Source organism: Onychomys torridus, chromosome 5 (genome assembly GCF_903995425.1).
Source record: "Onychomys torridus chromosome 5, mOncTor1.1, whole genome shotgun sequence".
NCBI classification, from domain to species: domain Eukaryota; kingdom Metazoa; phylum Chordata; class Mammalia; order Rodentia; family Cricetidae; genus Onychomys; species Onychomys torridus.
Genome location: NC_050447.1, coordinates 10,732,762 through 10,745,487, shown reverse-complemented (window position 1 = coordinate 10,745,487; position 12,726 = coordinate 10,732,762). Strand labels below are relative to the sequence as shown.

Sequence of the window (12,726 nt, the reverse complement as noted above, 5' to 3'; positions counted from 1 at the left end):
AAACCCAGTTTGCTCCAGGAGGAAGAGGAGCTTTCTGGATTCCTATCCTGAGCTCCTCTCTCTGCCCCTCAGGTCAAAGAAGCAGGTGTTTGCCAGGTGATGGTGGCGCATGCCTTTGGGAGGCAGAGGCAGGTGGATCTCTATGAATTGGAGGCTAGCCTGGTCTACAGAGCAAGATCCAGGACAGCCAGAGCTGTTATACAGAGAAACCCTGTCTTGAAAACAAAACAAAACAAAAACCAAAAAACAAGCAAGCAAACAAAAACAAAAAACCCAAAACCAACCAACCACCCAACCAAAAAAGAAGAAGAAGAAGAAGAAGAAGAAGAAGAAGAAGAAGAAGAAGAAGAGGAGGAGGAGGAGGAGGAGGAGGAGGAGGAGGAGGAGGAAGAAGAAGAAGAAGAAGAAGAAGAAGAAGAAGAAGAAGAAGAAGAAGAAGAAGAAGAAGAAGGAGAAGAAGGAGGAGGAGGAGGAGGAGGAGGAGGAGGAGGAGGAGGAGGAGAAGAAGAAGAAGAAGAAGAAGAAGAAGAAGAAGAAGAAGAAGAAGAAGAAGAAGAAGGAGAAGAAGAAGAAGAAGAAAATGAAGAAGGTGGTGTTTGGCTGAACTACAGAGTATGAGATCTCAACGAAACTGGACTCCAGTCCTCTGGAGCAAACATGAGCTTGGCAGGCAGAGAACACAGGTACAGGCCTGTTTGAGATGAGTACATGAGCTTGGAAGCCTACATTTCCCCACTGGGTGTGTGTACGCCTATGTACAAGGTTGTGCATACAATGGCCAGAGGTCAAACTCAGGAGTCCTTCCTCAGCAACTGCTCCCTTAGTTCTCGAGGCAAGGTCTTTCAAGGACCAGCGGCTTGCTGATCTGGCTAGCCTGGCTGGCCAGTCAGCTGTAGGGAGCCTCTTGTCTCTGCCTTCCTGGTGCTGGGGTTCTAAGTGTGTGCCACGATCTGCAGAAGCCTACTACACTAAACACTTTTTACGTGTAATCTACATATTTAAAGATAAATTTTAACTCATTTTGTGTTTGTTTTGTTTTGTTTTGTAAACAGGGTCTCACTGTGTAGCCCTGGCTGGCTGGCCAGGAACTCACTCTGTAGACCAGGCTGGCCTTGAACTCAGAGATCTGCCTGCCTGTCTCCTGAGTGCTGGGATTAAGGGTGTTCAACACCATGTCTGGCTATTTTCCCCCTCGCTTTCCTTTTTTATTTATTCTTTGTATCGTTCACATCATGCATCCCAATCTCACTCATCTCCCGACCCCTCCCATCTGCCCTCTACCCCTGAAAGCTCCCCCTGCCAAAATAAAATTTAAGATAAAAAAGGGGAAAAAAGGGGAAATCTCATCATGGAAGCTGCAATGTGACACAGTGAGTCATGCAGTAAACCCCTTCATCCACACATCTTTACATGAAGGCATCCCCCCAGACCCTGCTCTCTGCTACACTGTCGACACTGGACCCTCACTGGGACTCTTCCTGGACAACCCCTTGCTGCCTTGTGTTGTGGAGATCCTGTAGTCCTGGGTCCACAGGACCCCCTCCATCCCCCGAGACACACACACACACACACACACACACACACACACACACACACACACACACATATCCCCTGCTCCAGCAGATCACAGATGAGGTGAATGTTGGGGTGGGCCAACACTAGCCCTGGCTCTGGGCCTGGGTAGTTTCCTCAGGCCTGCTTGCCACACCTGGAAGCCTGTATATTAAGAAAATATTCTGCACTCTGCTATCGTGATTTTAAGGTTCTGATGTCGTGTTTCAAGGACCTGAAGTTAATGCTGCAATACAGACGACACCAGGCAGGATGCCTCAGTGGGTGGAGATACTTTGTACCAAGTCTGAAGACCTGAAACCTCCATGGTGGGAAAGAGAATACTGGCTCCCGGAAGTTGTCCTCTGACCTTCACATGCGCATTGTGCCATGTCCCCTGGAGCCCCTGCCACAAGCAAATAAAACCTGAAACAATTCCTAACTATCAACCCCAGTAAGGTACCTCCTCACAGGAAGCGCCCAAATTTGTCCTGCAGCCCACCAGGACTGCATCATTTGCCTGTACCCTGTGCCTGTATCCTGCAAGTCTCCCTCTGCTCTGCGGGGGGCTCCCCCCTCGCCCCAATCCTCCTGTCTCAGGGCCTTTGCACAGCTGCTTCTCTGCCTGGGTGCTCTTTTCTGTGTCCACGCAGCTCCTCTGCACTCCCCTGGTCTTTGCTTAAATGCCACCTTCTTGGCAAGGGACATACTGCTTTTTAAAAATGTACCCAACACCCTCCACCCACTGTTGCTGCAGCACCTCGGCTCTGGTTGAATTTTGGCATATTGGATGCTTTATTTATATGTCCTTGCTTTCATCTACTCCCACCTGACCATCAGCCCCACAAGGACAGGGATTATTAATTTGTTTTTTCTAGTGCTGGGAGTGAGTGGAGCTCAAGGTCTCTCGTGTGCTAGATGGGGTTTTCCTCTCCTTTCCTCTTCCCTTTTCTCCTCCTTCCTTCTTTTCCTTGATGGATCTGGAGCCCAAAGCTTCCTAGGGGCTAGACAGATGCTCTGCCACTGAGCCAGGGCCCAGCCCAAAGACAGAAACTTAAATTTTTTAAATATTTTTTTTTATTTACTTATGCTTGTATGTGCATGCCATGGCACGCTAGTGGAGGCCAGTGGACAGCTTGAGTGTTGGTTCCCCTCTACTATGTGGGTTCTGGGTGTCAAACTTATGTTGACAGGCACAGTCCCAGGCACTTTTACCAAGCTGAACCATCTCACCAGCCCAAAGACAGGCGTTCCTGACAGTTTTGTTCACTCCTGTTCCCAGCACCAAGCTCAGGATTGGAACACGGTGGGTGCTCAATAAACACTAAAGGGATGAGTGCTCAACCATAAGACTGTCACACAGTGAGCGACAGTCCTGCAATAGTTAGAACAGAAAGCAGCCTTCTGCTCAGCCTTCAGAACTATCTCCTTTTCTTCTGGCTGCCATGCTGGGGATCACAGCCATGGCCTCTTGTGTGCTGAGCACGTGGTTCTCATTCACCTTCACCGTGACCTAGGAGCTGGGTTGTGTTTTTTGACAGAGTAACAGGCTCCAGACCTTAGGACAACTAACTCGGTGATGGAAGGACCATTCAGGCCATGGAACCCAGCATGTAGGTAGCACCACCTGCCAAAATTCGAACAAAGACCTAATCCATCAAAGTCCATAATTCTGGGAAAGTCCCTAAATGGACTAACCTTGCCTTCTGGCTAGCTGTTCTTGTTAACTCGTGTGTCAACTTAGGATGTGGTTTTTGTGCTTAAAAGCTCACCCTGAGAAAGGCTCAGGACTCCATCAGGGTTCCAAACACCGGTGTGGTAACCAGCCAGCCAATAAAGACTTCTATTGCCTTGAACCTGTGTCTGAGTAGCCTTCCCTGGTGGATACCCCACAAGATGGCCTCATCCTGTAGCTAAGGGTGTCCTTGAATTCATGTCCTTTGGGCCTCAGCCTCTGAATGATGGGGATTGTAATTCCGGGAGTTTTTCTTTTGCATGTATGTGGTGTGTGTATTTGAATGTGTAGGTGTATGTACATGTGTGTGAGTGTAAAGGCCCCAAGTTGACACTGTTTTCTCCACCACTCTCCCCCAGAGTCCCTGGCTGAACCCACAGTCCCCTGTTTTAGCTAGTGTAGGCAGCTAGTTCACCCTAGGTACCACTAGGTTAGACGCAGCCTGCCATTTCCCCAAACTTATGTGAGAGTTGGGAACCAGAACTCCAGTCCTCATACTTGGGTGCCAAGCACTTTACTGACTGAGCTAACTATCCAGCCCCAGAGTTCAACTTATTATTTAAATTTTTTAAATTCATGTGTAAGGGTGTAAGAAATAATAGATGAATCTTCTCTATCAAAGGCTTAGAAATTAAAATCTTGGGGTTGGGGATTTAGCTCAGTGGTAGAGCCCTGGGTTCGGTCCTCAGCTCTGGGGAAAAAAAAATTAAAATCTTTCTCTCTCCCACCTTGTAAACCTTTTGGGCAAATGTTTTAATCCCTGTCACCTGATAAAACCTTTGTTTATACAAAGGCTGCCTGCTGCATCCCAGGAATTTGATGGCCTGAAGTGACTCCTGTGTCCCCTTCCTCCTTTTTCAGTCAGCTAAGTTTTTTCAGACTAGCCAATAGGATAAGACTGTGAGGATGGGCCCCAACCAACGAGGAGAAGATGCAGTCACAGAGAATAAAACCAAGAGCATTCTGTCTCTTCTGAGCTGACCCTCTTGGTCAAGCATCATCCTCTTGTCCAGTTGTTGGAGTGGTGGTTTCTTTTTTGGGACCCTGAACTTTCTTACATAGGCTGTTTTGCTTGTATGTGTGTGCACCAGGTGCTTGCCTGGTGTCCACTGAGGTCAGAAGAGGTCATCAGGTCCACCAGACCTGTAACTAGTTACAGCTAGTTGTAAGTTACGAGGGTACTGAAAATCAAACCTGAACCCTCCAGAAGAGATATGTATATACATATATTTGTGGAAAGTTCAAGTTTGGTTCCTAGCACCCATGCATACTCACACAGACCCACACACAACACACTCATAGTTTAAAAACCTTGAAAAGTAAAAAGGGGGGTGGCTGGAGAGATGGCTCAGAGGTTAAGAGCACTGACTGCTCTTCTGGAAGTCCTGAGTTCAATTCCCAGCAACCACATGGTGGCTCACAACCATCTGCAATGAGATCTGGTGCCCTCTTCTGGCCTGCAGCCATACATACTGCATATATAATGAATAAATAAATAAATTTAAAAAAAAAAAGTAAAAAGGGGCCGGGCCTAGCGTCACATGCCTTTGATCCTGGTACTCAGCAGAGCCAAATGGATCTTTTGAGTTTGAGGCCAACAGCCTACATAGTGAGTTCCAGACAGTCAGAGCTACATAGTGAGACGCCCGGCCTCCAAGGGGGTAAAAAAGGGTTAAGTGTGTTACATATATTTTTTACATATGTATTTTATATATGTATTTATATATACATATTTTTTTTTTCTGGAGCTGAGGACCAAACCCAGAGCCTTGCATTTGCTAGGCAAGTGCTCTACAACTGAGCTAAATCCCCAACCCCATATATATATATTTTAAAGATTTATTTATTATGTATGTAGTGTTCTGCTTGCATGTATCCCTGCACACCAGAAGAAGGCACCAGATGTCATTCAGGACCTCTGGAAGAGCAGCCAATGCTCTTAACCTCTGAGCCATCTCTCAGGCCCTGGCTTTCTACAAATTTATGGTTCTTGACCACTGAGACACCTTTCCAGCCTGACTTTTATTTTTTGTTGTTGTTTGAGAAAGGGTTTTAATAGTAGCCTTGTCTGTCTTGGAGCTCACTATGTAGACCAGGCTGGCTTCAAACTTACGAGAGATCTGCCTCTGCCTTCTGAGTGCCAGGATTAAAGGTGTGTGCCACACCCAGTTCTTTTTACTTTTTTGAGACAGGGCCTAAGTTTTCTAGGCTGGTTTTGATCTTGCAAGTAGCTTAATGTAAGACATCATTCTCAGAAAAAGGTCCTATTATTATGCCCATTTCACAGCTAAAATATTAGCATAATGAGGTTAATTTCCTTGTCCAACATCATGTAGCTTGAAAAAGGTCAACCTGGAATTCAGACCTGAAGCAAAACTTCAAGCTGGAGGTACAAGCCATCCAGTAACTGGAGCTGTATAATTCCCCCACCTAGTGGAGCTAATGAGATGGATACATTTAGAATGCAGCAGCTCCACTGCCCTGCTATCCACAGAAGGGGGAAAGCCTTAAAGAGATAGAAGCGTTCTGTGCAGTATCTCAGAAGCCCTGAGAAAACAACATTTGGTGGTGGTGGGTGAGGTTCTCTCTGGGAGCCCTTTCCAGTTTCCTACTGTTCTAATGGCCAGCCAAGAAACGAAACTGAAAACTCAGAAACTGTGCTTACATAAGCCCGGGCACAATCTTATGAGTTGTGCATGTTTGATGCCTGAAGCCAGAAGGGTGTCAGATGCCCTGGAACTGGTGTTATAGGTAGTGCTGGAACTGAACCAGGGCCCTACACACCCTACACAAGAGCAGTACTGTTAACTACTGAGCCCTCACAGGCACTCTTGAATGCACAAAAAACCCTTTCTATGTTTTTGGTGCCCTCGTGTAATAGGAAGGGAACCCCAGGCTCAGGGCAGGCCCTGCTCCCCTCTCAGACCATGTCAAGGGGTCTGAGGTGCAGGGGTATAACCCAGGGCCTCACTCACACATATCAGTGCTTTCTACTGCTAATCTTTGTGCCCTGTCCCTTAATAACAATATGCTCCCCAGAGAATCTCCCTCTCCCTAGGTTGCTGGCCAGGCTATTTGTGGGTTTCTAAAAGGGTATGTATGTGGACATTGTTTTGTGGGATTAATAATAACACTTCCCTACCAACTTCCCAAGGACATGTGCAGAAGCTAATCACATGACAGGTCATCTCTTTAGGAATCATTCTTGGTGGAGTTTGCAGCCACAAGCATGTGTAGTAGCTGAGCACCTGGTATGTGCTAGGGTGACTGGAGGAGCTATTTTAATTTTATTAAATAAAAAAACATTCTGGAATTCTCTTTGTTCTGACTGGGACTAACTTGTCTTGGTGGTGAGAGAAAAGCCACTTTTAGGCAGATTTGCATAGGCTGGACCAATATTCTTATTATAGCTTAGCCATATTCCCAGCTCTTTGTAACCCAAGCTGGCCTTGAACTCTACTGGCTCAGTCCTCTCGGAGGACTTTACATGCAATGTTATCTTTTTCCCTGAGACAGGGTTTCTCTGTATACCCCTAGCTGTCCTAGAACTCACTCTGTCGACCAGGCTGGTCTCAAACTCAGAGATCTGCCTGCTTCTGCCTCCCTGAGCGCTGGGATTAAAGGTGTGTGCCACCACTGCCTGGCAATTTGTTAAAAACAAGTTTTACTTTTGAGCAGTCTGCAGCATGGCCAGTAGCCGTAGTTAGCTTAGAGGACAAAACCCTGGGTTCCATTACCAGCACCACCAAAGTATAGAAACAAAACCAACACACTTTTAAAGTCTATGTCCCATCTGCTTTATAATTTATGTAGCTCTTTAAGGAGATTAAAGTTCCTAGGATACTCACATAAAGTTGGGACAGGAAGTGGGTTTTTTCTCCCCACTTCCCACAGGGCAGAACAGACCCTGGGTCACCTCCAAGCAGCTAGCCTAACATCCTAGCTCTGGTCTAGCCAGGCCTACCTAGTTGGCAGTGTGATTTGGCAGTTAGTATTTTAATCTTTAGCCCTGGTGGTTACTAGCTCCCCAGATGTGGCCAAGAGCCTTGCAAGGCAGAAAAGGCGCTCAGGGCAGGCCCTCACCCCAACTTTCACCAGTGATGCTGGAGTTCAGAATGGGGAAACCTATGTGTTCTAGGAAGGGAAACAGTTTTCTTTAGATGAGGACTCTCACCATGCCTCCCCTCCCCCCAAGCAAAGCCCTCAAACAGAGTCCAAGGACTGCTCCCCTGAGGTTTACCATCAGTCTTTAATGCTGTCACACTGCATAATGACAAGTCACACACTTTGGTCTCGTGTTGGTAGTGGCAACTTACAATGAATCGAATGTCAGAGCACCGGGCTAGCTTCAAAGAACAGACACCTTCACTCCCAAGGTCTGACTCCATCACAGCCCTGGGCAGACAAGAGTAGTTGACAGGGATTGCTTTCATCTGAGTGCACACCAGCTTTGAATGGGATTATAAAAACATATTTACAGACGTTCCACAGTGCTCCTTTCATCAGAAGCAAAGACCCTTTCATATAAAGGGATTATATCTAGGGCTGTGCAAAATTCAAAAGGATTAGATCCTTTTGAGAGTTCAGAGTCCATTACACACACACAAAAAACCCACCCGGGTCTGAGAAGTCCCAAGTACGGCCAAGGACTACCTTTGGACCGACTAACAAATACTGTGGCTATAAGCCAGCCATCTGACTTCAACAGAGCCAGAGGGCCAGGGGATCTCCTGGCTGTCCAGGTCCCAAACCTAGAGGGAGGTGGCAGTGAGATTTGCTCACCTGAGGCTGGCCCTGTGGCCCTGTAACCAGGTATTGCTTGTGCTGCTGGTCTGGCAGTCCTACTGAATTAGTCTCAATTTGAGATGGCCAAGACAAGACAGGGTTCTTCTGGGGAGGAGGAACAAGGTGTGGGACAAATACATAATAAAACAAGAACCTCTCACACAGTGGAGACTGACTAGTGCACAGCTCTGCCAACAGAGATGCTGGGCCACTGCCACATGACAGCCAGAAGCTAAGGGACAGCACAGGGGGCAAGTCCAGTTGCAGGCCTGCCTCACACCCTTGGTCAGGAGCTGGGGTGCAGAGGGTGGGTCCATTCCAGGAGGGCTGTTCTTCCCACCGCCTGCCTAGCGCTCGAAAAATCACTGTAGTCTAGTGCGCGACTTTGAAAGATTGTAATATATTCTGTGGAAAACATTCGGCAGAGCAAAAGCCCTCCCTGGGCCCTCCCGCCGTGTGCAACCAGTGAATGGTCCGGAAATCGGCAGCTCTGGAGAAGTCCCTGGCTCAGTCCTTGGGGAATGCAGGCGGCTATATGGGAAGAACCTGCTCCAGGACGGTTCTGGAGGTCAGGGGAATCCTTTCGGGGAAGATGATTTCAAATTCGATAACAAGGTCCCCACGTTTCTCGGGTGTTTTGGGGAGAGGGAGGCCTTCTCCAGGAACTTTCCGCCGCATGCCAGGCCTGATGACATCTTTGAATACAACAGGGATGGTCCTGCCGTCCAGAGTGGGGACATTTACAGTGCAACCACAGAGAGCCTAGGAAGGAAAAGGACTGTGTCAGATGGAAGCTGGCTTAGGAAGCGGGACTTCTCCAGGCCATCCAGACCCCACTCTCCTTCTACCCTCACTGTTAGCACAGCAGAGCCCCAGCCAGGCTCCCACACTGCTCCTCACAGCACCATCCCCTCTCATGATTCCTCCCACCTAGTGCCTTACCTCCCGAAGGCTAATCCTGGCTGGATAAATGACATCGGAACCATCTCTCTTGAAGATGTTGTGTGGCTTGTCCTTTAAAACAAAGACGATGTCAGCTGGAATGTTGTTGGAGGTCTGGTCCCCTTCCTTGGGAAAGGTGATTTTGGTCCCTTCTTTCCAGCCCCTCTTCACTTCGATGGTCAGGATCTTATCTTCATTTCGAATGCTCTTTCCATCAGGGTTCAGCCGCTTGTGGGAGATTTTCATCTTCTTGGTACAGCCGCTATAGATCTCTTCAAGGGAGACCCGGAGGTCATGGGTGACTGGGGGATCTTGCTTCTTTCGGGTGGGCTCTTGGGCAGGGCGGGCACGTCCAAAGTTCACATTGGTGAAGCCACCCATACCCATGGGGAAGGCAGAGAACGGGTCATCGATGTCCATGCCTTCCTCCCCGTTGCGCTGCCCAAAAAAGGTATCAAAGGGGTTTCTGCCACCAAAGAACTCAGCAAACATAGCATGAGGGTCTCCATGGAATGTGTAGCTGAAAGAGGTACCATTAGCACCACCACTGCTGCCACCACTGGGTCCACTACCCTTTAGGCCTGGAAAACAAAATCAGAAGTCAGGGTCACTGGAGGAGAGTCAAGGCCTCTGATTTCCATTTCTAGCACTGCAATAAATGAGCACATTTATAAAACATTCAGCATGGTGCTGAATGCCTGGAACCCCAAGCACTCCTGAGGACAGGAGCAGGTTGACCTCTGCAAGTCCCAGACCTGCCAAGGCCCCAGCATAAGGTGCTGGAGGTGGCTCAGAATTTAAAAGCACTTGCTCCTCTGGCAGAGAACCATGTTCAATTACCAACTCCCACATGGCAGCAGGCAACAGTCTAGCTCCAGTTCCAGGGGATTCGACACCCTCTTCTCTCAAAGCTTGTGCACGGTGCACATACATACATGCAAACATATTCTCATATACACAGAAATAAAAACAAATTTAAAGAACTAAAAGCCTGAACTACACAGTGAGAAAGATCCTGTCTCAAAAGAATGAGATTCTGCACGTGCCACTGTGATGCTATACAGCACCTGAACTTGAGCAGGAGTCCAAGGTTAGCCTGGAGGCAATCCTCCTGACTCAGACATCCCAGAGCTGGGCTTGTCACTACGTCCTGTTCTTTTGGGAACAGGAGCTCATTCTGTAGCTCAGATCTGCAACAAATTCACAACAATGCTTCAGCCTTTAGAGGCTCACTTTAGAGTGAGGGTGTGAGCTCCCGCACCTGGCTCAACAAGTTTTGCTTTTAGTAAAAAAGCCCCGGGAACCGTAGTGGGAGGGTTTTTTTTTTTTTGTTTGTTTGTTTTTGTTTTTTTTTTTTTGAGACAGGGTTTCTCTGTGTAGCTTTGCGCCTGTCCTGGCTCTCGCTCTGTAGCCCAGGCTGGCCTCGAACTCACAGAGATCCATCTGCCTCTGCCCCCAAGTGCTGGGATTACGGGCATGCGCCACCACCGCCCGGCTTATATCTACATTTTTAAAGCTTGTTTCCAGTAGGTGAGATCTAATCTCGTCTTTAACTGCCAATGGCAGCAGGAGCAGGGAACACATCACTCCCTTTCACTTCCGACAACAGAAGCGAGGCCTGCAGCTGTGGGTGCCCCATCCTCCCAGCCATGCACAACCCCTTCCAAACAGGTTCCTCCGCGCTGCAGCCAGGCGGGCTCAACTCCGGCTTCAGCACCGAGCTTGCGGGCAGCGGGGCAAGAGAAACAAAGCACTCGGGCAATTTTCAAATTCTCACACCCTCGGCGATCGCGATCGTGACCGCGACCGCCGCCCTCCGTCTGCAGCGTCCCGGCCTGCGTGCAGGCGGCCGGCCGGGAGCGGCTGCGACAGACGCGCGAGAGGCTTCCGTGCGAGCGGCGCGCCCAAAGCTCCTCCTCCCGTCTGAGGCCGCCGGGCGGAGGGCGGAGGCGGCACGGCCGCCGGGTCGCCGGCCCGTCCGCACCGGCCCAGGCCTCGGAGAGGCCCCGAGTGCCTCGGTTTCCCCGCCTGTCAAACGGCGGGTCACCCCCGGCCGCGCGCACGCGTACCTTCCTCTCCGTAGCGGTCGAAAATCTCGCGCTTGCGCGGGTCGCTGAGCACGTCGTAGGCCTCGGCGATCTCCTTGAACTTCTCCTCGGCGCCGGGCTCCTTGTTCTTGTCGGGGTGGTAGCGCAGCGCCTGGCGGCGGTAGGCTCGTTTGATCTCGTCGTCGGACGCGCCGCGGGCCAGGCCCAGCGTCTGGTAATAGTCCTTGCCCATGGCCACCGCCGCCCAGCTGTCGCCGCCTCCGGCTCCGCAGCTGCCCTGTCCCGGACTCTATATACCCGTCCGGCGGAAGCTTCCAGATCCCGCCAGCCCTCCAGAACCTTCCGCCCCTCCCGCCGCACCGCACCACTCCGGCCAATCGCTGCTGCCCGCTCCGTGACGCAGCACATCCGGGGTGGGACCAGGCTGCCAACGGCCTTCCGCGCGGGGCCACGCCCCTTCCCGCACTACCCTGGTCAACGCCTCCCGGGGGCGCGCGCGCCCCGCTGCTGAGGTCCCGCCTCCGCGGTGGAGACAGCCAATCGCAGCCCGCTTTCACTGCCAGCCGGTGACATCACGAGGAAGGGGCGGGGCTACAAGGGCCGGTCTTTCCGGACCGCCGCACCCTGTCCCTAGGCGGTGAACCGGCTGGGCCGTCCTGCCGGGTGACTTGTAGCTGCCTGACCCGTACCTCCACGTTCCCCTGCTGTAACCCCGGGATAAAAGCACGCACCCCGCCCTCTTCTGCCAGTGGTCCCCGTACGGGCCGTTGCTGTAAAGCGAGGTGAGGCTGATCTGGCAAGGGATCGCCCCAGTCCGGCTACTCAGGCGTTTCTTACTTCCTACTAATTCCTGCTGGAATTAGCTGGGTTCTTGGCGTTCGCGGTAAATGTCACCTCCTTTGCTGCCTGAGTTTACCACCAGAGCAGAGATCAGACTTTGCTGCGTGGGTTTGCATCGCTTTCAAGACCCGCTAGGTGCTCGTAAATATTTCCAAATGCTTTGACGTGGGTGTTTTTTGCGTGGGGGAACGGAGGAGCCCTTTTACTTGAATCTTTGGGTTTTGTAAGTCTGGGAGGATGGCGGTCAAGGACAGCTGAGTGCGGAAGGGAAAAGTGCTTCCGGAACAGCCAAGCTTAGAGAGGCTGGGGTAATCGGTGGTGGTTCCCGCAGGGAGAGGAATTGCCTGGAAGTCAGAGCATGACAGCCCGACTCTGTAGCCAGAGAATAGACTTAGTTCTAGATCCCTACACTTCCTGGCTGTGTGACCCTGGTCTGGTAAAGGAGCCATTCTGGCCTCAGTTGTGCTCATCTGTAAAATGGGAATGGCCGCTGTATATGGGAAGTTGACATTATTCGAGGTCTGTGAAAGTGCTCAAGACAGACCAGGACAAAGGGATGACTAATCATCTTGTTTAGTGGACAACGCTGACGCCCCCTCTCTGGCAGACCTGCAGCAAAAGAGCCTTGATGATCCTTGCCTTCCTTGGGTAGCCTGAGACCCCTGAGAAAGATGACCTTAGCCTTCTGTTGATGGTTGATCAGGGGTGGTTGGGGTGGTGAGTGGGTGGGTGTTTTGGTTTTCCTGACCAGACTGACCCCAAGATTACTGAAAAGGACTCTATCTAAACACAGTTGAGCCCCCACCCCTAAGATGGATTCGGGAC

At 50.3% G+C, this 12,726-nt stretch overlaps 1 protein-coding gene across 1 annotated transcript; it reads right to left on the bottom strand.

Annotated features, from left to right (window-relative positions):
• Nucleotides 1-7,516: 7,516 nt before the first annotated feature.
• On the bottom strand, nt 7,517-11,415 carry Dnajb1 (DnaJ heat shock protein family (Hsp40) member B1). The gene is made up of 3 exons (XM_036187758.1): nt 11,083-11,415; nt 9,014-9,594; nt 7,517-8,833 (listed from the first exon to the last, which is right to left on the bottom strand). The coding sequence occupies exons 1-3, from the start codon at nt 11,291-11,293 to the stop codon at nt 8,603-8,605; spliced, it is 1,023 nt and encodes a 340-aa protein (XP_036043651.1). The 5' UTR covers nt 11,294-11,415; the 3' UTR covers nt 7,517-8,602.
• Between the last annotated feature and the right edge of the window lie 1,311 nt (nt 11,416-12,726).

Bases quoted from the DNA above. Each gene is read 5' to 3' on its own strand.
- Dnajb1 (XM_036187758.1), bottom strand. From the start codon at position 11,293: ATGGGCAAGGACTATTACCAGACGCTGGGCCTGGCCCGCGGCGCGTCC. The intron at 9,595-11,082 runs GTACGCGTGCGC...TTTGTTTTCCAG, and splicing joins CGACCGCTACGGAGAGGAAG to GCCTAAAGGGTAGTGGACCC. The intron at 8,834-9,013 runs GTAAGGCACTAG...TTTCCTTCCTAG, and splicing joins CCAGGATTAGCCTTCGGGAG to GCTCTCTGTGGTTGCACTGT.